Raw genomic sequence first — 23,816 nt, forward strand, 5'->3', positions numbered from 1 at the left:
AAAGCATATGCCATCATGCCTTGCAGTTTTATTTTTTAGCTTTTTTTAAATTTTGTATTTTTAATTTTTTAAATTTATTTTTATTTTCAGCTTTTAAATTGCATTTTAATATGGTGTGTGTGTGTGTGTGTGTGTGTGTGTGTATACATGCACTTCCATGCAAATATGGAAGTCAAAGGACAGTTTGAAGGCGTTGGTTTTTTCTTTCTACCTGGGGATCAAACTCATGTTCTCAGTCTTGGCAGCAGGCGCCTTTACCCACTGAGCCACCTTGCTGGCACCATAAGGCATTTTCTGTTTGGGTAGTTTTTTTTATAATTAATTTTTATTTTATTTGAGTTGGTGTTTTGCTACATGTATGTCCGTGTGAGGATGTCAGATCTTGGAGTTACAGACAGTTGTGAGCTGCCATGTGGGTGCTAGGACCTGAACCCAGGTCCTCTGGAAGAACAGTCAGTGCTCTTAACCACTGAGCTATCTCTCCAGCCCCGACATTTTCTGTTTTGAAGATTATTCCCTAAATCTGAATGCTACAACAGGAGACAAACATTTTAAGGTGAAAAAGGAAAGATGATAATGAAATTCTGTCAGCAAAGTGCTAGAGATACTTTTCTGAGGATCACAGGGCCTGGGCGGCAGTGGCCCCAAGAAAGAGATGGAGAGCTTCCGCTGGACTGACCTGCTAAGCAAGGTTGGGTGGGTCTGTTGTGTGTTGCCCTGAGCAGCTAGTTCCGTCAAGGAAACAATCAGAAGAGGTGGACTGCACAGTTACCCGGACATTTTGTGAGCCGTGAGGTCCTCCTGTTGCTCTTTGTCAGCAGAATGGCAGTGTCAGGGTCCACAGCAGAACAGGGCCTGGAGAAGACAGGAGTTGGGTCTCTGCCTGAATCGCATCTTATGTTGTTATAGGACTTGGCTCCTTACCTGCCCAGTGTGACACCTGGCCTGAAAGCCTCACTCTTGGACCCTGTCCCTGAGGTGAGTCTGGGTGTAGCCCAGTGTCTGGAAATTCCCACCAGACCATGTGCATGCCTTTCAGAGCAGGGGAAGAAGACCGGGGTCTTCCCTGCTTCTGTGTGGGCCTCTCTGAGCTGCATCTCCTCACCATCTCTGTTCTTGCTTACATGACAGGTGCGCACAGTATCTGCAAAGGCTCTTGGGGCCATGGTGAAGGGCATGGGGGAGTCGTGCTTTGAGGACTTGCTACCATGGCTGATGGAGACGTTGACATATGAGCAGAGCTCTGTAGATCGTTCTGGCGCTGCCCAAGGTGAGGCCAGAGCATGCCCAGGGACTAATCAGGGATGTCTTAACAGGCTTCCAGTCTACTGAGTTGATTTCTTTCTTGTCCTTCAGGGTTGGCTGAAGTAATGGCTGGCTTAGGAGTAGAGAAGTTGGAGAAATTGATGCCAGAAATTGTGGCTACAGCCAGCAAAGTGGACATCGCACCCCATGTCCGAGATGGCTACATTATGATGTTCAACTACCTGCCGATCACCTTTGGGGACAAGTTTACTCCTTATGTGGGACCCATCATCCCTTGTATCCTCAAAGTAGGTACCAGTGACACTGCCAAGGAGGGAGGAGATGAGGATGCTACTGCTCTCCTGAGCTAGCTTGGGGCCATCCTGCTCCTCAGAAAGCACCACTTCCTTTGGGTCTGGGTGCCCAGAAGAGGCAGTCCTGCCTGATTGCTCTCTGCATGTCTAGGCTCTGGCTGATGAGAATGAGTTTGTTCGTGACACTGCCTTACGTGCAGGCCAGCGGGTCATCTCCATGTATGCTGAGACAGCCATTGCCCTGCTACTGCCCCAGCTGGAGCAAGGCCTCTTTGATGACCTCTGGAGGATACGGTAAGAAGTGGACCAAAAGGCCCAGTGGCTCCAGCTCTGGTTCTCAGAAACACCAGTTGAGAAGTTCATGTTGAGAACTCTCAACATTCTCTACACCTTTGCTTTTAGACAATTTATCACTCTTGTTTTCCTGTAGCAGAGTTGGTTCCCCCTTCTCTCGTGTGTGTGTGAGTGTGAAGGTCAGAGGTCAGCCTTGGGTTTCGTTCTTCAAGAACCAACCCACTTCGGTGTTTGAGAGGGAATCTCTCACTGGAACCTGGGGCTGATGAGGCTGGGCTGCCAGCCCAGGGATCTGCTTGGACTCTTGCATGGGCACAAGGGGTTAAACCCATGCCCTCATGCCAGTGTTTCACCAGTTGAGATATCTCTGGCTCCTTGTCCCGGTTTTTGAGACAAGGTCTCCCTGATTGACTTAGAACTCTCTGTAGCCAGACCAGCCTCAGTCTTGGAGTCCTCCTGTCTCTCTGGTGCTGGGTTGCAGGTTTCCACCACCGTGCCCAGCTTTGTAGCAGTCTTTATTCTGGATCGCTTTGAAAACATTCTCCTGTTCCAGGTGGTGGTGCACACCTTTAATCCCAGCACTCAGGAGGCAGAGGCAGGCGAATGTGAGTTTGAGGCCAGTCTGGTCTATAGAGCAATATCCGGGACAGCCAGGAATACACAGAAAACCCCTGTCTCAAAAATACAAAAAAAACGGGCTGGAGAGATGGCTCAGAGGTTAAGAGCATTGCCTGCTCTTCCAAAGGTCCTGAGTTCAATTCCCAGCAACCACATGGTGGCTCACAACCATCTGTAAAGGGGTCTGGTGCCCTCTTCTGGCCTGCAGGCATACACACAGACAGAATATTGTATACATAATAAATAAATAAATATTTAAAAAAATACAAAAAACCCAAAATAACAGCAACAGAACATTCTTCCTATTAACTCTATAGTTTCTACTGAGATTTTTAATTGAGAGTATCTTTTATTTTAAAATTCTACTTCTGGAATTTATTCAAAGACTGCATTTAGTAAGGTGCTCAAAGCGCTATACAGAGGGTTGCTGACCAGAAATTGTGGCTACAGCCAGCAAAGTGGGTATCACATCCATGTCCATGATGGCTATAGTATGTTTCTGCCTTTGGTTTTGGCAGTACTGGGCATGGAGCCCAGGGTCTCACATTCGAGCAAGTGCTCCACTGCTGAACTGTATCGCCCAACCAAAGCTTTGTTTATTGTCCAAGAAATTGGAGTTGATTTAAGAATAGAGAATATGCATACAGAAGACTTTGGTTGGGTTTGTTTTGTTTTGTTGAGATAGTATGTAGCTTAGGGCAGTCTTGAACTCACTATGGACCCCAAGCTAGCCATAGACCCAGTCCTCCTCCTTCCACCCCTGGAGTCCTAGGACTGTAGATATGTGTCTCACATGCTCTTTATTTGCATGAGTGTTTTACCTCTGTGTACGGCTCTGCCACGTGTGTGTGCCTGGTGTCAAAGAGATCCGAAGAGGGCATTGGACCCCCTGAAACGAGAGAGTTACAGGTGGTTGTAAACCACCGTATGGGTGCTGGGATCTGAACCTGGGTCCTCTGTAAGAGCAGTCAGTGCTCTTTTAATTGCTGAGCCATCTCTCAAGCCTCTATACTTACTTTAAAAATAAGTTTATTCTTTTTGCCTTGTGGTACAGGGGATTGAACCCAGGATATCCTACATGTTGGGCAAGGGCTGTGCCGATGGTGGTACCAGCCCTTCTTCTTCATGACAGAAGTACCTTGCTTACTAGTAGAAAACTTGGGAAATGCACAAGGTAGTGTGAGCAGATGAAGCTTATCGTCCGATCCCATTCTGAGATAGCCACTGAGGATGTTTTGGGTACCTTTACTGGCAGTCTTAAGTCTGTGTAGTACTGGGTCAGACCCTAGCACCGTCCCTTGAATCTATTGTGTGAGTCTGCTCTCAACTTCAGGTTCAGCTCTGTTCAACTCCTCGGGGACCTCCTGTTTCACATCTCCGGGGTCACTGGGAAAATGACCACAGAGACAGCCTCAGAGGATGATAACTTTGGAACTGCTCAGTCAAACAAGGTGAGGGCCTGGCATTGGGTTCCTTCCTGTGTTTATGGGAGCAAAGGCCCGATGCCATGCTCTGGAGGCTTCACCATCCCGTGTTCTCTGTCTGCTCCTGTGGATTACAGGCAATCATCACTGCCCTGGGGGTTGATCGGCGGAACCGGGTCCTGGCAGGGCTCTACATGGGCCGCTCAGACACCCAGCTGGTGGTGAGGCAGGCGTCACTGCATGTGTGGAAGATTGTCGTTTCCAACACCCCCCGCACACTGCGCGAGATCCTGCCCACTCTCTTTGGCCTCCTGCTGGGTTTTCTGGCTAGTACGTGTGCAGATAAGAGAACGGTGAGTTTTCTGGACCCTAAGGCTCTCTTTCCAGAGCCTAGGGAGCTGGATTTACAGAGTTTGAGGGGGGAATACATGTGTCTCCCATATAACGGGAACATTTAGATATTTAGTCATTCAGCAAATATTTACTGTGTACCATGCTGTGGCCTAGTGTCTGTGGACACAAAAGAAAAGGCACCTCCCTCCTTATCCTTGTTAGTGAGATGTGTATTAATTGGATACTCACATGCACGTGTCAGGTGTGCTTGTGATAAATGCAACTTACACTCATGCCCACAGTAAGGGCACATGGCCCAGTGAGGGCTCAGCAAGTACTTCTTATAAAAAGTGGTATTTGAAGATGAACAGTTAATAAGCACTGACTAGGGCCACAGAGATGGCTCAGCAGTTAAGAACTGGCTGGTCTTCCAGAGGACCCGGGTTCAATTCCCAGCACCCACATGGCAGCTCATCACTGTCTGAAACTCAAGTTCCAATGGACCCCACTCCCTCAAATGCCAATGAATAAAAAAACAAACAAACAACAACAAAAACAAAAAACACTGACTAGCCGGAGAAGTGGGAAAGACAACTCTAAAAACTGCCCCATGGATCTGCTTTAGCTGCAGAAACATGGCCTATGGAAGGCTAGGGGAAGGCTGTTGTAGCCGGAGTGGCATGCCAGGGAGGAGCAAGCACTGCATGAGATGAAACTGGTGCTCCGGGTGGAGAGAGACAGGGATCAGTGACTGGGAGGAAGTGCCCAAGGCAGGAGGATCTCTGTGAGTTCAGGGACAGCCAGGGCTGCTGCCCGGAGAAACCCTGTCTCGAAAAACCAAAAATTAAATGAAAGAAAGGAAACCCTGGGCTGTGTTGAGTGAGCTGAGACGGTTGGATTTCCCCATGTTCTGCGATGACCTTCATGTTTATGTGTAAGGCTGACATGCCTGTGCTGTCGTTGTATGTAAGGCCAACCTAGTTTTATATGTTTACTACTATTTGCGATTTATTTTGGGGACAAGGATGGTGTAGGCTAGCCCCAAAACTCCTCCTCCTCCTCCTTCAGCATCCCTTGTGCTAGAATTACAGACTTTGCCACCATGACTGGTCTCCATACTGCCCTGAAGACAGGATTGTGGTTTGTGTTATTTTTTTATTACTATTTTTAAATTATGGGTGAGTGTTATGTCTGTATGTGAGTATGTGCACATGGGTGTAGGTGCCCACGGAAACCAGGTGAGGGTGTTGGATCCCTGGAGCTGGAGCCACCTGATGTGGGTGCAGGGCACCAACCTTGGCTGTTCTGGGAGAGCAATGAGCGCTGTCAACCACTGAGCCTTCTGTCCAGCCCATTTTGTTTTATTCTCTTTTGTTTTGGTTTAGACAGAATCTCTAGCTCAGGCTGACTTTGAACTCACAGTCCTTCTCTGCCTCCCTCACACTGGCGTTACAGGCGTGGGCCATGATGCCAGCAGTGGCTTTCCTTTGCTGTGTATGCAGCATCTCCTGGGAAGGTGCCTCAGATGAAGCCTGCGAGCTCAGGGCCATTGTTCCGGAACTGTTCTCTGGGTGCCCTGGGATTTGCAGACATTTGATGTGCGGCCACTTCTCTGCTGACAGATTGCAGCAAGGACACTGGGAGATCTGGTCCGGAAGCTAGGGGAGAAGATCCTCCCTGAGATCATCCCCATCCTTGAGGAAGGCCTAAGGTCTCAGAAGAGCGATGAGAGGCAGGGTGTGTGTATCGGTCTGAGTGAGATCATGAAGTCTACCAGCCGGGACGCTGTGAGTATCTTTACAGGGCCCTGCAGCCCGTGCAACGTAAGTGACTGATGACGTGCTCTGGGGAGGGCACTGGCCTCACTGGAGGGGCTATTACCAGCAGCATATTGCCCACCATGTGTAGACTGTGCCTCCAGTGGATGACTCTCCCACTCTTGAGATCGCTACAGATGCGCCCCGTTGTCACTTCACCAACACCTCAATGTGAGAAGGTGGCAGGGGCAGGAGGGCTGTGTTTCCTGGGCACAGAGCCCCCCAACTGGTCTATTAGAGAGAGACTAAACATTTTTAGCAGAGTTCAGACTGAGGAACTTGGCTTTCCAAGAGGTGAGCAAAACTGTCTGGGAGCTGGAGAGTAGAGCCCAGGTCTGTCAAATCCTGTAGAAGATGGGAAGTCACTGGTACTAGTGATGATGGTGAGCTTTGTAGTTGCTAAGTCTAGGTGAGGGATTCCTTGGGACTTATCAGGTGTTCTCTCTGTCCTCATTTTGGTTTCTTATTATCAGAGCTAATAGACCCGTCCAGCAGAGGGCATCTGTTTGCCTGAGTTTGGGCCCCTAGTCAGCTCCCCTTGTTGGTTCTGCATGGGTCCAGTTGTGCGTGCATTGTTCTAGGTGCTGTATTTCTCTGAGTCCCTTGTGCCCACGGCGAGGAAGGCCTTATGTGATCCCCTAGAGGAGGTCCGAGAGGCGGCAGCCAAGACCTTTGAGCAGCTGCACTCCACCATTGGCCACCAGGCTTTGGAGGACATTCTCCCATTCCTCCTGAAACAGCTGGTGAGTAGATCTCCCACACACTTAGCAGTGTGGGCTTTACTGTCTGTAACAGTGAAGCAGGGGGGAGACTGCCAAGGCAGCAGGAATTGGGGCTCTGCAGGGGAGTGGGTGCTACAAAATCTGATGTGACTTTGTGCCTGTCCTTGGACAGCAAGGAAATGTGGGGGCAAGGAGGGAAGTGGAGGAGGCAGTTGCCAGCTCCCCAGACATCCTCATGTTTCTCTGCAGGATGACGAGGAGGTGTCAGAATTTGCCCTGGACGGTCTGAAGCAGGTTATGGCTGTTAAGAGCCGTGTGGTGCTACCCTACCTGGTGCCCAAGGTACATCCCCACACATGTACACACCCTATTCCAGGGCCTCCTGTGCATGCACAGATGTTGGGTCTGGAGAAGTAGATGCAATGAGCTCAGATGCTCCCTTGTCTCTCAGGATGTATTGGAGCAGGCCTTGGGTCAGAGCAGGGAAGTGGGCTGTCCTAGGACCCCGCCCCGTCTGGGCCTGGCACTAAGCAGGTCCAGTCTTCATTAGGTTGATATTGTCATCATTCCCCCAGCTGACAACGCCACCTGTCAACACCCGGGTGCTGGCTTTCCTTTCGTCCGTGGCAGGCGATGCTCTGACCCGTCACCTTGGTGTGATCCTCCCAGCAGTCATGTTGGCCCTGAAGGAGAAGCTCGGGACTCCAGACGAGCAGCTGGTAGGGTGGCAGATGTGCTCCTCTGGCTTTTCAACAGCCATTGCAGCCTCCTTGCCTACCCGAGGCTCCATGCTCAGCACACACATCCTTGTGGTTTTCAGGAGATGGCCAATTGTCAGGCTGTGATCCTCTCAGTGGAGGATGACACTGGACACCGCATCATTATTGAGGACCTGTTGGAAGCCACTCGCAGCCCCGAGGTGGGCATGAGGCAGGCCGCTGCTATCATCCTCAACATCTACTGCTCCCGCTCTAAGGCGGACTACACCAGCCACCTTCGGAACCTGGTCTCAGGCTTGATCCGCCTCTTCAATGATTCCAGTCCTGTGGTTCTGGAGGAGAGCTGGGATGCCCTCAATGCTATCACCAAGGTGAGGGAGGGGACTGCTGACCCCAGAACTATCTTATGGTTGCAAAATGTTGTAGGCTCCCCAGCTCCTGTTTTGTGTTTGCTTTTATTTGGAGTCTTGTTGCCCAGTCTTGTCTCTTAGATTCAAGCAGTGTTCCCACCTCACTTAGGAAGTAAGTGCTGGGACTACAGGTTTGTATCACTCCGTAGGCTTCAAACTCCAGTCACGAACATAGGTTCAGGCATGAAGTTTTCGTCACTGTTGCTCAGCCGCAGCATTGGCACGTTTGTGGCCAGTCTTATCTCCCTCCTTGGCCCATGCCTTGAGAAGGAAGGGCTGTGCCTCACTGGTGCTTCCCTCCAATCCTTGCAGAAGCTGGATGCTGGTAACCAGCTGGCCCTGATAGAAGAACTGCATAAGGAAATCCGGTTCATAGGCAACGAGAGCAAAGGCGAGCATGTCCCAGGCTTCTGCCTGCCCAAGAAGGTGAGCTGAAGCCTGGCGGCGCAGGGAGCTGGCACAGCAGTGGTCCGTCTGCTGTGCTCCATGGGATGGGCATCTTGGCAGACAACGGACCGTTGTATCTTCTGTGGCGGCCTCCCATGACTGGGTTCACAGTGCTCTTGGTTATATTATGAAGCCATCTCTGCCAAAGCCAGTAGGTCAGACGTAGCAGCCGTATGTTTCCTGTTAGCAGCCTATTGGGTTGCTTGTCTTCTAGTCAGCTCACCCTCTTGGCAGTGACCCTGATCCAACCCCTTTATTAACTGTCGGGAGTGCCTTGTGTTAGGTGGGAAACCTGTGGGCCTGGGGCATTTGGACTGGTCTCTCAGTTCTGGTTCTCTTGCCAGGGAGTGACTTCCATCCTTCCAGTGCTGCGGGAAGGAGTCCTCACTGGTAGTCCTGAGCAGAAGGAAGAAGCAGCCAAGGCCTTGGGTTTGGTGATCCGCCTGACATCAGCTGATGCCCTGAGGCCATCTGTGGTCAGCATCACTGGCCCCCTGATTCGCATCCTTGGGGACCGGTTCAGCTGGAATGTAAAGGCAGCTCTGTTGGAGACACTCAGCCTCTTGCTGGCCAAGGCAAGTGAGTTAGGAGCTTGTTCCATTTGGGTCCTGGAGAACAGATCTATCTGTGGGAGACCGAAGTGAGATGTCCTTTGGGAGCAGAGGGAGTTGGACCATAGACACTGCACTGGGTGTCCTATGGGAGCAGAGGGGGTTGGACCGTAGACGCTGCACTGTGTGTCCTATGGGAGCAGAGGGGGTTGGACCATAGATGCTGCACTGGGTGTCCTATGGGAGCAGAGGGGGTTGGACCATAGACGCTGCACTGGGTGTCCTATGGGAGCAGAGGGAGTTGGACCATAGACGCTGCACTGGGTGTCCTATGGGAGCAGAGGGGGTTGGACCATAGATGCTGCACTGGGTCACTGCAACGTCCTGCTGTAGCTCTGTGGCCAGGGGACCTTAGCCTCACGTGGCCTTTGAGCTGCTTTCTCACCCGCTCGACCTGCCCTTGCTTGTCCTTGGGACTGGGATGCCACTAAGCTAAAGCCTCGCGTAGCCAGGCCTGTAAAAGGGTGCCGGCCTCTGCTGCCCCTGCCTCCTTTACTCCCATTGTGAATGCTGAAAATGGATGCCTCCAAGCAAGTGTTCTGGTATTCTTGAATCATACCTGTTTTGAGCTGTGTGCGAGAGCTTGGCTAGCTCCTGTGGTCTTGGTTGTCATGTTCATGTCGTCAGTATACCACAATCGTGACTCTTGGGTATGGGTTTCTCCCGCAGGTTGGAATTGCCCTGAAGCCCTTCCTGCCCCAGCTTCAGACCACCTTTACCAAAGCCCTGCAGGACTCCAACCGGGGTGTGCGCCTGAAGGCTGCGGATGCACTGGGGAAACTCATTTCTATCCACATCAAGGTGGACCCCCTTTTCACAGAGCTGCTCAATGGAATCCGTGTGATGGAGGACCCAGGTGTGAGGTACAGTGCCGCTCGGGAGCAGGGCTCATAGGCCTGCCTGAGAGGCGGGAGGCAGTGGTGTGGGAGCCCGGGGTTAAAGCAGTGTGTTTCTTCCCTAGAGATACCATGTTGCAGGCCCTGAGGTTTGTGATTCAGGGTGCGGGTGCCAAAGTGGATGCTGCCATCCGGAAAAACATTGTCTCACTCCTGCTAAGCATGCTGGGACATGATGAGGTATGACTTGGGGTCAGAGGCTGTAGAAGGAAGCGGCGGGCTGCGTCCTGCCACCCGGCCCGGGCTGTGTCCCGCCACCCGGCTAGCTTTACCCAAAATAATTACACGGAAACTGTATTTATTTAAATACTGCCTGGCCCATAGTTTCAGCCTCTTATTGCCTAATTCTCACATCTTTCTTTAACCCATATTTAGTAATCTGTGTAGCACCACGAGGTGTGGCTTACCAGGAGAGATCTTAACCTGCGTCCATCTCGGAGAGGAGAAGCATGGAGACTCACTATGGTGACTCCCTGAAGCGTCTCCCCAACTCTGCTTCCTTGTTCCCACAATTCTGTTCTGTCTACTCTGCCTACCTAATTTTCTGTCTCTTAAAGGGCCAAGGCAGTATCTTTATTAATAATGAAAGTAACACATAGACACTCCTCCATCAAGAGGCTACATTGGGAGTTCTGTTGCTTCTAAGTTCTTTTCTCCACATTTTATGGCGTTAGTCCTGCAAGTACTGCGGGACTTGCCACTTTGAGTCAGACTGGGAGGGATCAGGGAGTTTTGGGCTGCCGCCTTCTCAACCCTTTGAGTTTCCCAGGCTGCCTCAGCTGTCCCCAGTCTCCTCTGCAGCCTGTGGTGGGAGTGACTGCCGAGACTGCCCCAGGCGTGGGATCCGACCCCTCAGCCTCAATACCTGAGCAGTGAGAGTGGTGGCAGTCAGAGCTGTGCTGGGGTCCCCCAGGTCTCCTGAGATTTTTGTCTTAGCAAGAAAGAAGTTGGAAATACTCCTGAAAGAAAACTAAAACAGCACGAAAGCCATAGCTTATTCTTTTCTCGGTTGTCAGCTACCTTATAAACGTGGACACATTTCCTAGTGTATTTTTACCTGGTGGAGACAGTAAGCTGACTCCCTGCTTGGTACTGGTGCTTCTGGAGTCCGAGTTTTGTTGTCTTGACTGTGCTGGGCATCAAACCAAGGTCTGGTGCGTGCTAAGCAAGTGTCCTCACTGAGCCTAGTGCAGCCTACTCTGGCTGTCTTGTGGGTGAAGCAGCTTAACCACCGGACCTTTCATCACCAGTTACTTCAGCTTCAGTTGCTTTCCCTCTCTGTTCCCCTTTATAAAACATACTGCTCCAGGCGACAGACAGACATTCTTCAGGAGCACCCTGCCGCTATCTGGAAAAACATCATCTCATGCATGTTTTTCAGAATGGATGATATGTCTATGTGTAACAAGAGGGCTTCTTGTTGGGGTTTCTGTCCTGTCCGGTTCCCACAGTCGTTAGGTCCCAAAGAAAATCACAGCGGTCTCCATAAGTTTTAAACTAATTGGCCCATTAGCTCGGGCTTCTTGTTAACTCTTATAACTTATATTAGCCCATTATTCTTATCTGTGTTAGCCACATGGCTCAGTACCTTTTTCAGCAGGGCAGGTCATGTCCTGCTTCTTCGGTGTCTGGATAGGACTGGGGCATAATGGGCTTCCTCCTTCCCAGAATTCTCTTGTTCTCTTTGACCTGCCTCTACTTCCTGCCTGGATACTGGCCAATCAGTGTTTATTTAAAACATAATTGACTCAATACAGAATTGTCCCGCACCATCCATGTAAAGGTCTTAGTAGTTACAGAGGGTAAGATTTATCCGTGGCCAAGCTCTTACCAATTTATAGGGACCTGGGGTTCCTGGTTGTATTCAGTTCCATTGGTTTCCTTCACTGTGGCAGATCTGTGAGGGTGGTGAGTTTTCCCTCCCACAGACAGCCCCATAGGACTGACCGAGAGAGAGACAGACGTTTTCAGGATTGTGTCTTCCTTAATTTTTTTGAGGCGGGGTTGCTCACTGAGTCTAGAGCTCCCTTGTTGGGCTTGACTAATGGACAAGTGAATCCTTTGAGTTTGCCTGTCTCTACCTAACAGCGCTGTATGTGGGTGTTAGGGTCTGAACTCGTGGCTTCATGGCGAGCATTTCACTCACTGAGCCATCTTTGTTTTTTTTTTTTTAAACAAATTTTTAAAATTTCTTATTTTTTGTGCATTGGTGTTTTTTTTTTTTTCCTTTTTTTTTTTTTTTTTGGTTTTTCAAGACAGGGTTTCTCTGCAGCTTTTTTAGAGCCTGACCTGGACCTAGCACTTGTAGACCAGGCTGGCCTCGAACTCACAGAGATCCGCCTGCCTCTGCCTCCCGAGTGCTGGGATTAAAGGCGTGCGCCACCACCGCCCGGCTGTGCATTGGTGTTTTGCCTACATGTTTGTAAATGTGAAGATGTCAGACCTTGCAGTTACAGACAGTTGTGAGCTGCCATGTGGGTGCTGGGTATTGAACCCAGGTCCTCTGGAAGAGCAGTCAGTGCTCTTAACCACTGAGCCATCTCTCCAGTCCCTTTTTGATATAAGGTTTTCCAAGTAGCCCAGGCTGCTCTCCAGCTTGTGATCTTGCCGCCTCCGTTTCCTTGATGCTGGTACTGCAGGTGTGAACTGGCAAAGCCTGGCGAATGTGGCTTCATATACTCTCTGTGCACACACCCATGGTGGGTACTGTACTGCTGAGCATGTGCTGAGGACATGGAGGAGTGCCTAGTCATTTTGGTCACAGTCTGCTAGAGCTTTTACAGGGCTGTGCACAGTGCAAGCAAAGGTTACTATTTAGACAAATTTGCATTTGTTAAAATAGCTCTCATGGAGAAAGAGGATGTCCGAGCCAGTTCTGTGTTTGGTGCTCAGAGGCCCACACTGTTGACAGCCTGTTCTCTGAGCTTATACTGAGATTGAAGGTGGCAGTCAAGGGTCAGCCTGGCTTGAGTTTTCCTGTCAGTCACTGAGTCTGAACTTGGTTGTTTGGTTTGTATCTTAGTCAGGGTCACTACTGCTGTGATAAACACCATGACAAAAACAGCTTGGGGAGGAAAGGGTTCATTGGGCTTCCTCTCCCATATCACGGTCCATCGCTGAAGGAAGTCAGGGCAGGAGCCTGGAGGCCGGAGCTAATACAGCAGCCATGGAGGGTGCTGCTTACTGGCTTGTCCCATGGCTTGCTCAGCCTGCTTTCTTGTAGAACTCAGGACCAGCAGCTCAAGGGTGGCACCGCCCACAGTGGGCTGGGCTCCTCTACGTCTATTACTAATTAAGAAAGTGTTCTACAGACTTGCCTATAAGCCAGTCTGATGGAGGTGTTTTGTTTTCTCAGTTGAGTCTGAACTTGGGTTCTGCCTTCCCTGATGACCCTAGCTGTGTCAAGTGGACATAAAACTAGCCAGCACAGTTGGTTTGGAGGGACACAGTCAAACTTAGACTTACTAGCAAGATAGCATTAACTTTGAATCTCCTCTTTGGATTTTTTTTTTTTTTTTTAGTAAGCTGGCTATGGAGCAGGCAAGGAGCCTTTTGTATATCTGGCTTTGATTTTGACAGAAAACACTGACCCTAGGGTACTGCTGAAGTGGCATAGTGGAAGAGCACTCCCCTACCGTGTGTAAGCCACAGTACCGCGTCACACCGTAAAGTGTGCGTGCGGCGCTGACACACATCTCCATCTTCATGGTTTTCACCAGTGGCTTCAGCTTGACTGTCTGGAGCAAACCCCCTTGTGGGGTGCTGACACAGGAGAAAGTCCCCTGGGTGTGGAGCTTGTAGAAGCAGAGTCCAGAGCCATTGCTGTAGCTGTCTGTGCTGGAGCCTTGCCCAGCTGTGCCCTTGTGTCCCGTGCACTTGGCAACGGAGATGCTAACTGTGAAGGATCCAGGCCCTGAGAAGCCAGGCGCCGTGACAATGCAGACCATTGCGTGACGATGCAGACCGTTGCTGCTGTGGTGATGGCCGACATCCACACATGCGCTGGAGTTTTCTGTAATTGAGTGCAGTGCAGGGTGCAGTCTTTAACTCCCCAGCTCGTGCCATTGTAGTGAACTGGGATCCCAATCCGGTACTGAGAGGGAGGATGGTTTCAGAGTCTGAGCTGAAGGGTCTCGGGGACCTGATGGCACTGACCACATTCTCCGTCACTGCCTTCCCTTCTCTGTCAGGACAACACTCGGATCTCCTCCGCTGGGTGCCTTGGGGAGCTGTGTGCCTTTCTGACCGAAGAGGAGCTCAGCACTGTCCTTCAGCAGTGCTTGCTGGGTAGGTCACTGCACAGGCCCAGGGGAGAAGCCTTGGACACTTGTCTCCCCCCACTTAAAGGATCTTGAAGCCCCTGAACTGCACTTGTCCTTGGGCATCCAGTTGCTAGAGCAGACTGGGTCTCTGGTGCTTCTGTGGACCTGCCTATTGCTGTTCATAGAACATAGCCGCGAGCCAGGAGCAGCCCGAGAGCTGCCATGAAAGCAGGGGTTTCTGGTTCCCCGACTCTGCACCCTGGTCTCAGTGGGGGGATGAGCCCCTGGATCTTAGGCTGGGAGTATTGTAAAATGCAAGTTGATGCCGGTTGTGTCCTTCTGCCCAGCTGACATATCTGGTATTGACTGGATGGTCCGGCATGGCCGGAGCCTGGCGCTCTCTGTGGCTGTGAATGTGGCTCCCAGCAGACTCTGTGCAGGCAAACACAGCAATGAGATTCAGGACATGATCCTCAGCAATGCCGTGGCAGACAGGGTAAGGCCCGGTCCTGTCCTCCCCTGACCCTCCTCCATCACTGTGTCTAGCTGGGTGTTCAGATCCTGGGTTCTATTGTGTCTGGTTAACTTAAATGCTGAGTGAGTGAGTCCTTCAGTCAAGCAGAGATGTTGGGTTAGAAGAGGATGATAGCCCCTCTTGGTCAGATCTCTGGTCCTTGCTCCTGGCCACCATTGACTTTGTTCTGCCCTGCCATCTGGCAAATGTTTAAATGAGAGCAGTGGTGCTGTTGGTGAGGGGCAATCCAGGATAAGATGGCAGTGAGGGCCTGTAGTTCCTGGGGGCAGGACACTTCCCTGGTCCTGCTGCTTCCAGGCAGGAATGGGTGTCTCCTCTTGGGTGACTCTTGCTGTTCTCCACAGATCCCCATTGCCGTGAGTGGTATCCGAGGCATGGGCTTCCTCATGAAGTACCACATTGAGACAGGGGGTGGGCAGTTGCCACCCAGACTCTCCAGCCTCCTCATTAAGGTGAGTGGGGACAGTTCATGAGGAGCTCTGTTGTCCGAGGTTTCTGTCCCACCTGGTCCTGCAGTTGTTTGGTCCCAAAGAAAACAGAGGTCTATATTAATTATAAACTGATTGACCTATTAGCTCAGGCTTATTAACTTTTTTTTTTTTTTTTTTTTTTTTTTTGGTTTTTCAAGACAGGGTTTCCCTGTGGCTTTGGAACCTGTTCTGGAACTGGCTCTTATTAACTTTTTTTTTAAATATTTATTTATTATGTATACAATATTCTGTCTGTGTGTATGCCTGCAGGCCAGAAGAGGGCACCAGACCCCATTACAGATGGTTGTGAGCCACCATGTGGTTGCTGGGAATTGAACTCAGGACCTTTGGAAGAGCAGGCAATGCTCTTAACCTCTGAGCCATCTCTCCAGTCCCTCTTATTAACTCTTATAACTTATATTAGCCCATAATTCTTGTCTGTGTTACCCACGTGGCTCAGTACCTTTTTCGGCGAGGCAGTCACATCTTGCTTGCTCTGTGTCTGGCTTCCACTGTGTCTGGGTGATGGCTGCAGACTGACTTTTTCTCTTCCCAGAATTCTCCTGTTCTCATTGTCCCGCCTATACTTCCTGCCTGACTACTGGCCAGTCAGAGTGTTGTTAAAACAAAGTTGATAGGAACAGACCATTGTCCCGCAGCAGAGCTCCTTTGGGACCTGGGAAGAGATGGCCAAGCGCTTCTGTGTGCCTTTTTCTCAGGCTGCATATTCAGTGTTTGCTCACATTCTTAGACCCGTGACTCCAAATCAAGGTAGCAACAACCACTTTTTCACACATGTCTTTAATCCCTGCCCTTGGGAGACAGAGGCAGGTGGATCTCTGTGAGGCCAGCCTGGTCTACAGAGCTAGTGCTGGACATTCAGGGCTGCACAGAAACCCTGTCTCAAAACAAAACAAAAATTTTAAAAACTTTTTTTTTTTTTGGTAGCAGCAGGTGGGAGAGGTGTGTATGGTCTGGAGGCCAGGGAGCATTCTCTCCTCCCACATAGGTCTGGAGGGTCCAGCCATGTCCTCAATGTCCTCAGCCTTGGCAGCAGTTGCCTTTACCAGCTGAGCATCTCACTGGCCACCAAGACAGGATCTTACTATGCAACCTCAGCTGACCCAGTCTACAGATTCAAGGAGGCCTGCCTCTGCCTCCCATGTGCTGAGATTAAAGGCACGTGCCCCCGTGCCTGGGGATTGAATTGAATTCTAATAATCTCCTTGCCAGTCTTCCCTTAGCTGGCATGACACTTACCAGTCTGGCTGTTGTGTAGGTGCCAGGCTCTAATTTAGATAGCTAGGGAGCCTGATGTATTGGCACATGGCCTGTAATCCCAGCACTTGGGAGTCAGAGGCAAGAGGATTGTAACTTCTGCTGTCCTGGGGAACAAGGGAGTAGGTGAATGCACCAGGTGACCCGACATCACAGCAGGGCTCTCCCTGCTTGACAGCTCCCTTCTCAAACATTAACATGCACAGAGGTAAGAGCCAGATCCACATTTTAGTAGGATGGGGTCATGCTAGTGACCAGCCCCTAGGCAACTACAGTGCTGCTGTGCTTAGACCTCACTGAATAATGAGGTTCCAGAAAAGAGCCACCCTCTGCTGAAGATGGCTAGTCCCACCTCTGGGTTTAGAAAGGGTCTGATTAGCTGGAATGCCTGTGACCAGATCAGCCTGCGTTCGCTTGTTCACTTAGTGTTCATTTACTGAAGGTCTGCTGGGTTTGACCCTGAAGGTGTGGGCATGAGCAAGGCAGACGAGCTCGCTGGAGCCTATCAGAGAAAGGCCTGGATTAGGTAGAATTGAAGGGTGAGGGGGAACCATTTGAATGAGGATCCCAGGGCGAACACATCCCGGACAGTGTGACCAACAACCACCAAAGACCTGGGCAGAAAAGAACATGTCCTGTGTGAGGAAGTGAAAACCTCATGTGGGCCAGGAACTGTGAGCCAAGGGGCTAGCAACACGACATGAGACGGGGAGAGAAGACACCCTGTCACCTGCCAAGGGAAGGAACCCTGTCAGATACTTTTGAAGCAGGAACAGTTGGTCTGGTGTCCACCCTGGAAACGCAGGCTTTCCCTGTTTTCCTCTCACAGTGTCTGCAGAACCCTTCTAGTGACATCAGGCTGGCTGCTGAGAAGATGATCTGGTGGGCAAATAGGGACCCCCAGCCCCCGCTGGAGCCCCAGGCCATCAAGCCCATCCTGAAGGCTCTTCTCGACAACACCAAGGACAAGAACACTGTAGTGAGGGCCTACAGCGACCAGGCCATCGTGAACCTGCTCAAGATGAGGCAGGGCGAGGAGCTGTTTCAGGTGGGGGCCGTCCTGGAGTGCCAGCAGCACAGGCTGCGGCATTTGTCCTGCTGTCCTTGTGCAGTGGTAGAACAGCGAAGCCCTATTCTCTCTGCCACAGTGCGTGTTAGTTGTCAGGGGCAGGTGGAGATTCGGGTACCTGAGACAGACGCCTGACTCTTCTGACTCATTTCAGCAGCAAATAGACTCTTTGGTGGAACCAAAGGCATGCCAGAAGCCTGGGCAGGGCTGCCTCATCTGAGCCCCAAGCCGGGCCCTTCGCCCTCCCCCAGTAGCACTGTCTAACAGAAAACCTGCGGCCCCCAGCTTAGGAAAGGCGCAGGGAGACACTTTCTGAGTTGTCTCTGGTCCATCCAAGTTGCTGCGTTCTACCCCAGTGACTCTCAGTCTCAGCTTGGCGTCCACCCTGAAGCTGTGTTCTGATTGTCTCCTCATCTTTCCACAGTCTCTCTCCAAGATCCTGGACGTGGCCAGCTTGGAGGCGCTGAACGAGTGCAACCGAAGGTCGCTGAAGAAGCTGGCCAGTCAGGCGGACTCCACGGAGCAGGTGGATGATACCATCCTGACGTGACAGGCCAGGTCCTCTGCAGAAGCTCCGCTCCACATCTTTGTTCACTGTTTTCATTTTTGAAAATGCGTTTATTCCAAGGGGAAGCTCAGGAGATGGAGTTCCCAGAAAGTATTTTAGTATTCAACTGACCAGAGCCAAAGCCTTAACTCAAACCCACACACAACTGAAAATTGTCTCCTCCATCTCCTGCCCTTTATCTTTGGAGAAGAGAAAGAAAAGCGCACTCATAAACCTCAGAGTGGCAGCTAGGGGGCTTTTTTCAGCACTACGAGGCTCAGATTCTCCTGGCCGTGAGGCTCAGATTCTCCTGGCCGTGAGCTCCCAGGGTCTGAGTGGACACAGAGCTGCAGAGCTCTGGGGATGCTGCGTTTGGGTTGTTTCTGACTTGTCGAGACGGTGATGTTCGTCCACCTCTGCGGTTCCAGGTCTTGGGGGGTGTAGGCCATTCAGGAGGAGTGTTTAATAAAGGCTTTGATTTCATCTTGAAAGAGGTGGGGGTTTTGTTGTCTGTCTCTGACTGTGTAATCCAGGCTGTCCTTGAATTCAGAGATCCACCGGCCTCTGCCTCCCAGTGTTGGGATTAAAGGTGTATGCTACCACCCTAGGGAAGAAGCAGATTTTTTATAATCTCCAGCCATCCGTCCCTTAAACATGAAGCTCTCTGCATCAAGAATAGGGACGTTTTATGCTCTTGTTGAAAGTATGACTGGGTCTTGTTCTGTTTTTCAGTCTGCCCTGCTGTCAGAGCTTCATCCATGGGCTTCTCTGCCCAGGCTCAGTGCACAGCCAGGCCTGAGGTCTCCCTTAGTGTGGTCAGGCAGTAGGGACAGTGGTCTACTCTGTGGAGCAATGTTCCTATGGCCCAGGGACATGCTAGAGGGAACCTGAGCTGCAGCTCAATATCTGCCTCGTTAATGAATGACTTCCTTCCTCCTAATTCCTAGAAGGCTCATGGCACGCCCCCTAGTGATGCCCACTTCCCTGGTCCCAATGTGAAATAAACCTTTATCAAAATTACTGGTCAGTGCTGGGCTTGGTGGCAGTAGTGGCACAGTTCTATAATCCCAGCACTTCGGAGGCAGTGATCCTCAAGTACATAATTAGGACTAGTCTAGCTACATCAGATCCTGTCTTAGAACAAACTAAAGTAAAAAGACCAGTATCTGGCCAGGTGGTGGTAGCGCACACCTTTAATTCCAGCACTCAGAAAGCAGAGGGAGGCGGATCTCTGTGAGTTCAAGGCCAGCCTGGTTACAGAGTTCCAGGACAGCTAGGGCTACACAGAGAAACCCTGTCTCAAAAAACAAGCAAAAAAAGAACAAAAGACCGAAGTCACTAACAGTATAGCAGAGGTTTAAAAAAAAAAAAAAAGTGGGCTTCTGACTGACAGTGCTGTGTGAGACTAAGTGACCTCTAAGATGTGTCTAGTGGGATCCTTTTATTCCGGGTGTCACGTGTCACAGTAGACCTGATGTCATCTGGCTGGGGGTAACTGTAGAATCCTAGGGCTGGAAGGGACCTTGAGAGGTCAGCTGAGTCAGTCCCCATAGCCAAGCAGCCAATGGTTTCAGCTTTTGGTAGCCATGGCAACTGGGATTCAGATGGTCCAGTGTCCTCCTAGCTGCCTAGGGCATCTGTCAAGCAAGCTGTCTGTATATGTGCTCACCTCTCCCAGGCTGGGGTAAAGTACACAGCCCAGAAGCCTCTTCCAGGTAGCAGGTTGTCCCCAGTGTTTCCTCCACCAGCGTGGGTTTCATCCATCCCAGCTGGGTAGGCGACCTGATGTGCAGAGGGTGGGGCACACCCAGTGAGCAGAAGCTGAAGGAAAACAGCTTCCAGTTCCAGAAACCGGAGGAGGATGAGCACTGTGTTCAGAAGAGATGACTGGAGCTGTCACAGACATGACTCAGGGCTTCTGGAGCACACTGAATTCTGTTCCTCTGGTCTGCTGGGCCAGTGGTGAGAACTGTCACACACAACAGCGGGCAGGCCGAAAGGACCTGTCTGGAGGCACAGCAGCCCTGGAAGCGCAGACGAGCCCTGGAGGAGGTGGAGCTTGGCTCCCTTTCGTCCTGGAGTCTGGCAGCTCACCGGAGCTCTTCATACCCAGTTCCTCATTTGTAGAATGCGGAATTTGGAGACACTCAATGTTCTCAGCTCCCTTTTAGGTGTTAGCTATAATTGTACCACTCGACATTTAACTCTTGTTTCTCAGTCAGATCTGTGTGTGTTTTGTCCGTATGCCTCCACACTATACACATTTCTGATGCCCACAGAAGTCAGAAGATGACACTGGGTCCCCTGGAACTGGAGTTGTGAGCCGCTATGTGGGTGCCGAGAACCAAGCCAGGGTCGTCTGGAAGAGCAGCCAGTGGGATTAACCCTTGACCCCAACCACCTCTGCAGAGGAGGAAATTGCGGCACAGCGGCCGCATCCCCAGCGTTACAAGGCTGAGCGATGGCAGTGCCACCCTCTCGTCTTGTGGTGGGTTAGGCTTAAGCATCTTTACTCTCAGGACAGTGCTTCCAGAACTTGCCTGGTCTGGCACTCAGCGGAAACAAAAAAGGCCGTGGAGGACCCTGGGTAAAAGCATGAGCCAGGTCCAGAGGACTGGCCTGCAACTCCACCCATCCCAGGTTTTCCCTAGCTTCTGCAGCTGCAAGCTGAGCAATTTCTCACCTCATTTACAGGGTGCTGGCTGGGAAAATCTTTAGAGAGGCAGGGTCCCCAAATCAATTACAAAATGGTGTATCCTTGATCACAAAGAGATAACTCAAAACCAAGTGTTCCCAGCCCTTGAACTTGGAGCCTCTGGGATCGTGTCAAGATCTGTGGAATGGGATCTAATGATATGCTTGAGACCTTGCAAGTAAGTCTACAGGGCTCACAAGCCCAGGAAGCACGGGCTCCACAGAGATTTAGATTTGGGCTTTGGAGATATTTTTCTGATGGATTTTGGAACAAGGTAGGCATTTGGAGATGCTCGTGGGTTTTGTTGTTGTTGTGTGTGTTGGGTTTTATTGGTGTGTGTGTGGGGGGGTGCTTCAAGATTTCTCTGTGTAGTCCTGGTTGTCCTGGCACTCACTCTGTAGATCAGGTTGGCCTCCAACTCAAGTGATCTGCATTCCTTAGCTGGGATTAAAGGCCTGAGGCACCACCACTGAGTGTGTTTTGTTTTTTTTTAAGGTGGGAGGGACCTCGGTCCTGAACTCACTCTTTAGACCAGGCTGGCCTCGAACTCAGATGTCTACCTGCTTCTGCCTTCTGAGAGCTGGGATTCAAGGGGTACGCTAGTACCCCCCGGCCAGCAATGCTCTACGTGTGGTTCTGTGAGGATGTTTCAAGTCTTGCTAAAGCAGAGCAATAAAAAATAGCCAGGTGTTGGTGGAGTACGCCTTTAATCCCAGCACTTGGGAGACAGAGGCAGCCAATCTCTGTGAGTTCAAGGCCAGCCTGGTCTACAAAATGAGTTCTAGGACAGCCAAGGCTGCAAAGAAAAACTGTCTCAAAAAAAAAAAAAAAAAAAAAAAAAAAAAAAAAAAAAAAAGCACAGCTTGGTGATATAGCTCAGTTGGTAGAGTGCTTACCTAGCGTGCACAGAGCCCTTAGACCTATCTGCAGTGCCACATAAAGCCTGGCGTGGTATTTATGTTCACTTTCACATTCCTGCATGACCACAGCCTGTGGCTCTCGAATTTACCCATATATTACAGCTCTGTCCAGGCTTCTCCGAACCCACACTGCTGACTTCTAGGTGCCACCCTTCCTCAAGGCCTCAGAGACCTCCTCTCTCCTTCATAGTTCTTCTCCTAAACCCCTCAGCAGCTCCTAGCCCTGGAACGTACAGTGTTGCCTTCAGCCTCCCTGCTTACCACCTGCTTTTTGTTCACTGCTAAGAACAGGCCTGCCACCCTGAACTTCTTGACTGTGAGCCCCTGTTTGCTATACTTCTGACCCATGTCCCATTCTCCCAAACAGTGTGAAAGTAGGTTTCTAAATTTTGGTTACTGCTAAGTCTCTGGCTGTTAGACCAGTGCCAGGCATAAAGTAGGCTCCCAAAAATTGTTTGTGGTTTTAATTTAAAAATTGTTCTTTTAAAAAATTACTTTAAAAAAAATGCATGGGCGGTGTTTGCATGCGTGTCTGAGAGCCTGGTGCCTGTAGAAGTTAAGAGGGCAACAGTTCTCCTGGACTAGAGTTATAGACATTGTTTGCCATGTGGGTGCTGGGGACCAAAACTGGCTCTCTGCAAGGGCGAGCAAGCGCCTGTAAACTGCTGGGCCCTCTCTCCAGCTCCCACTAGTTGTTGAATTACTGACTTGCTTCTCCCACCGTGAAGATGTGGGTGGTTTTGCTTCTGGGTAAATCTAGTAAGCACACCCATATTTACTGAATTAATGAATGAATCAAATGATTGAATTTGTTGCATGAATCTAGTTGCCAGGTGAAGTGATGTTTTAAAAGCAGCTTTGTCTGGCTGTCACTATTTGCTTTATTACTTGGTATCTGCCCCCTCCTGTTCACCACACTTCAAGTCCTGCAGCTCTAATCTGGCTGCCACCGCCGTGAGTCTGTGTGTAGCTGATGCTGCTTCTCTGCTGGGAAACCCGCGCTGACTCTTGCAGCTTTTCAGGTAGGAAGAGGAGAAGCTGTAGGGCTCCCTAGCCACAGCTCAGGACAGGGGGATGAGATTTCCAGCCGTATGTGGTCCTGATCAGGTCGGAGGTTTATATACAGCACAGCACATGTGTTTATGGGTCGAGGGCTCTTCACTGATGCAGCTGAGTGAATGTGAGACAGTGTTTTCAGAGAATGTGCTAGGAGACTCATTTTGGGGTACCAGAAGCATAGCCAAGCCAAAACTGAGGATTCTCACAGGCTGAGACAGCTCTGCTCTGCTGGGATCTTTCCCATCACTCTTGCTAATGGTGGCCATCTGTCTCCTCTAAAGTCTAGGTGGAGATTTGCCAGCTGTTCTATCTACTGTCTTATCATTCATTTTTAAGTCCTGACGAGTGGAAATGAGTCTGCAAATTCTGGAGGGAAAAAGTTTAATATCCTCTACAATGCGGGGTATCTTAAATAGTAAGAAGCCATTAAGAAGTTACAGAATAAATGAAGGAATTAACACCTGTTGGGGTCTAGATGACACCTGGCGCAAATGGGATTCTCATCTCCTTGTGGTCAGTTCCGCTTCACTTGCCAGAGTATCCGGCAGCCCCGTCATCGGGTTGCTGCCTTGGAAATTCTGAAAGTCTACACTAGGAAGCGGCTCAAAGATGAACAAGAACCCACAGAATGACTGATGAACACCGGTCGCTGCTGTCACAGGAGCTGTCCCCACAGTAGTATCTGCAACATTCTGTGGGGACACAGGCTCTGGACAGGCTACGTGGCGGCTTATCCAAAAGGTTTCCAGGGGTGAACTTCAAAGATGGCATAAACTGGCAACCTTCCTGACTGGGGAGCAGGTGTGCAGATGTGATCCACTGCTTCACAGGCCAGGGAGACCCTGGTGCTTATCTAAGGTCTACCCTAAGACAGGGTTTCTCTGTGTAGCCCTGGCTGCTCTGGAACTCGCTCTGTAGACCAGGCTGGTCTCAAACTCACAGAGATCCGCCTGCCTCTGCCTCCCGTGTGCTGGGATTAAAGGCGTGTGCCACCATCGCCCGGCCCATCTGTTTTATTTAAAAATTTTTTGAGGTTTTTAATTTATGTGTGTGACTGTTAGTCTGAATGTATGTCTATCCACCATTTGTTTGTGGTGCCTGCCAAGGCTGGACGATGACAGATCCTCAGAC

The 23,816-nt window shown here is 50.5% G+C and overlaps 1 protein-coding gene across 1 annotated transcript in view; it reads left to right on the top strand.

Moving 5' to 3' along the window:
- Positions 1-18,502, top strand: part of Gcn1 (GCN1 activator of EIF2AK4) — a 63,306-nt gene extending 44,804 nt beyond the window's left edge. The window contains exons 39-58 of the mRNA XM_038345110.1: positions 910-978; positions 1,132-1,270; positions 1,357-1,553; positions 1,711-1,853; positions 3,805-3,922; positions 4,033-4,248; positions 5,851-6,015; positions 6,627-6,788; positions 7,017-7,109; positions 7,343-7,486; positions 7,588-7,857; positions 8,209-8,322; positions 8,688-8,918; positions 9,624-9,817; positions 9,916-10,030; positions 14,041-14,137; positions 14,460-14,608; positions 14,992-15,099; positions 17,225-17,443; positions 17,889-18,502. Of these exons, the coding sequence (XP_038201038.1) occupies positions 910-978; positions 1,132-1,270; positions 1,357-1,553; positions 1,711-1,853; positions 3,805-3,922; positions 4,033-4,248; positions 5,851-6,015; positions 6,627-6,788; positions 7,017-7,109; positions 7,343-7,486; positions 7,588-7,857; positions 8,209-8,322; positions 8,688-8,918; positions 9,624-9,817; positions 9,916-10,030; positions 14,041-14,137; positions 14,460-14,608; positions 14,992-15,099; positions 17,225-17,443; positions 17,889-18,014 (3,069 nt within the window). The 3' untranslated portion in view covers positions 18,015-18,502. The remainder of the gene's footprint in view (positions 1-909; positions 979-1,131; positions 1,271-1,356; positions 1,554-1,710; positions 1,854-3,804; positions 3,923-4,032; positions 4,249-5,850; positions 6,016-6,626; positions 6,789-7,016; positions 7,110-7,342; positions 7,487-7,587; positions 7,858-8,208; positions 8,323-8,687; positions 8,919-9,623; positions 9,818-9,915; positions 10,031-14,040; positions 14,138-14,459; positions 14,609-14,991; positions 15,100-17,224; positions 17,444-17,888) is intronic.
- The last annotated feature ends 5,314 nt before the right edge of the window (positions 18,503-23,816 follow it).

Source organism: Arvicola amphibius, chromosome 10, assembly GCF_903992535.2.
Source record: "Arvicola amphibius chromosome 10, mArvAmp1.2, whole genome shotgun sequence".
In the NCBI taxonomy this organism is placed as follows: Eukaryota; Metazoa; Chordata; class Mammalia; order Rodentia; family Cricetidae; genus Arvicola; species Arvicola amphibius.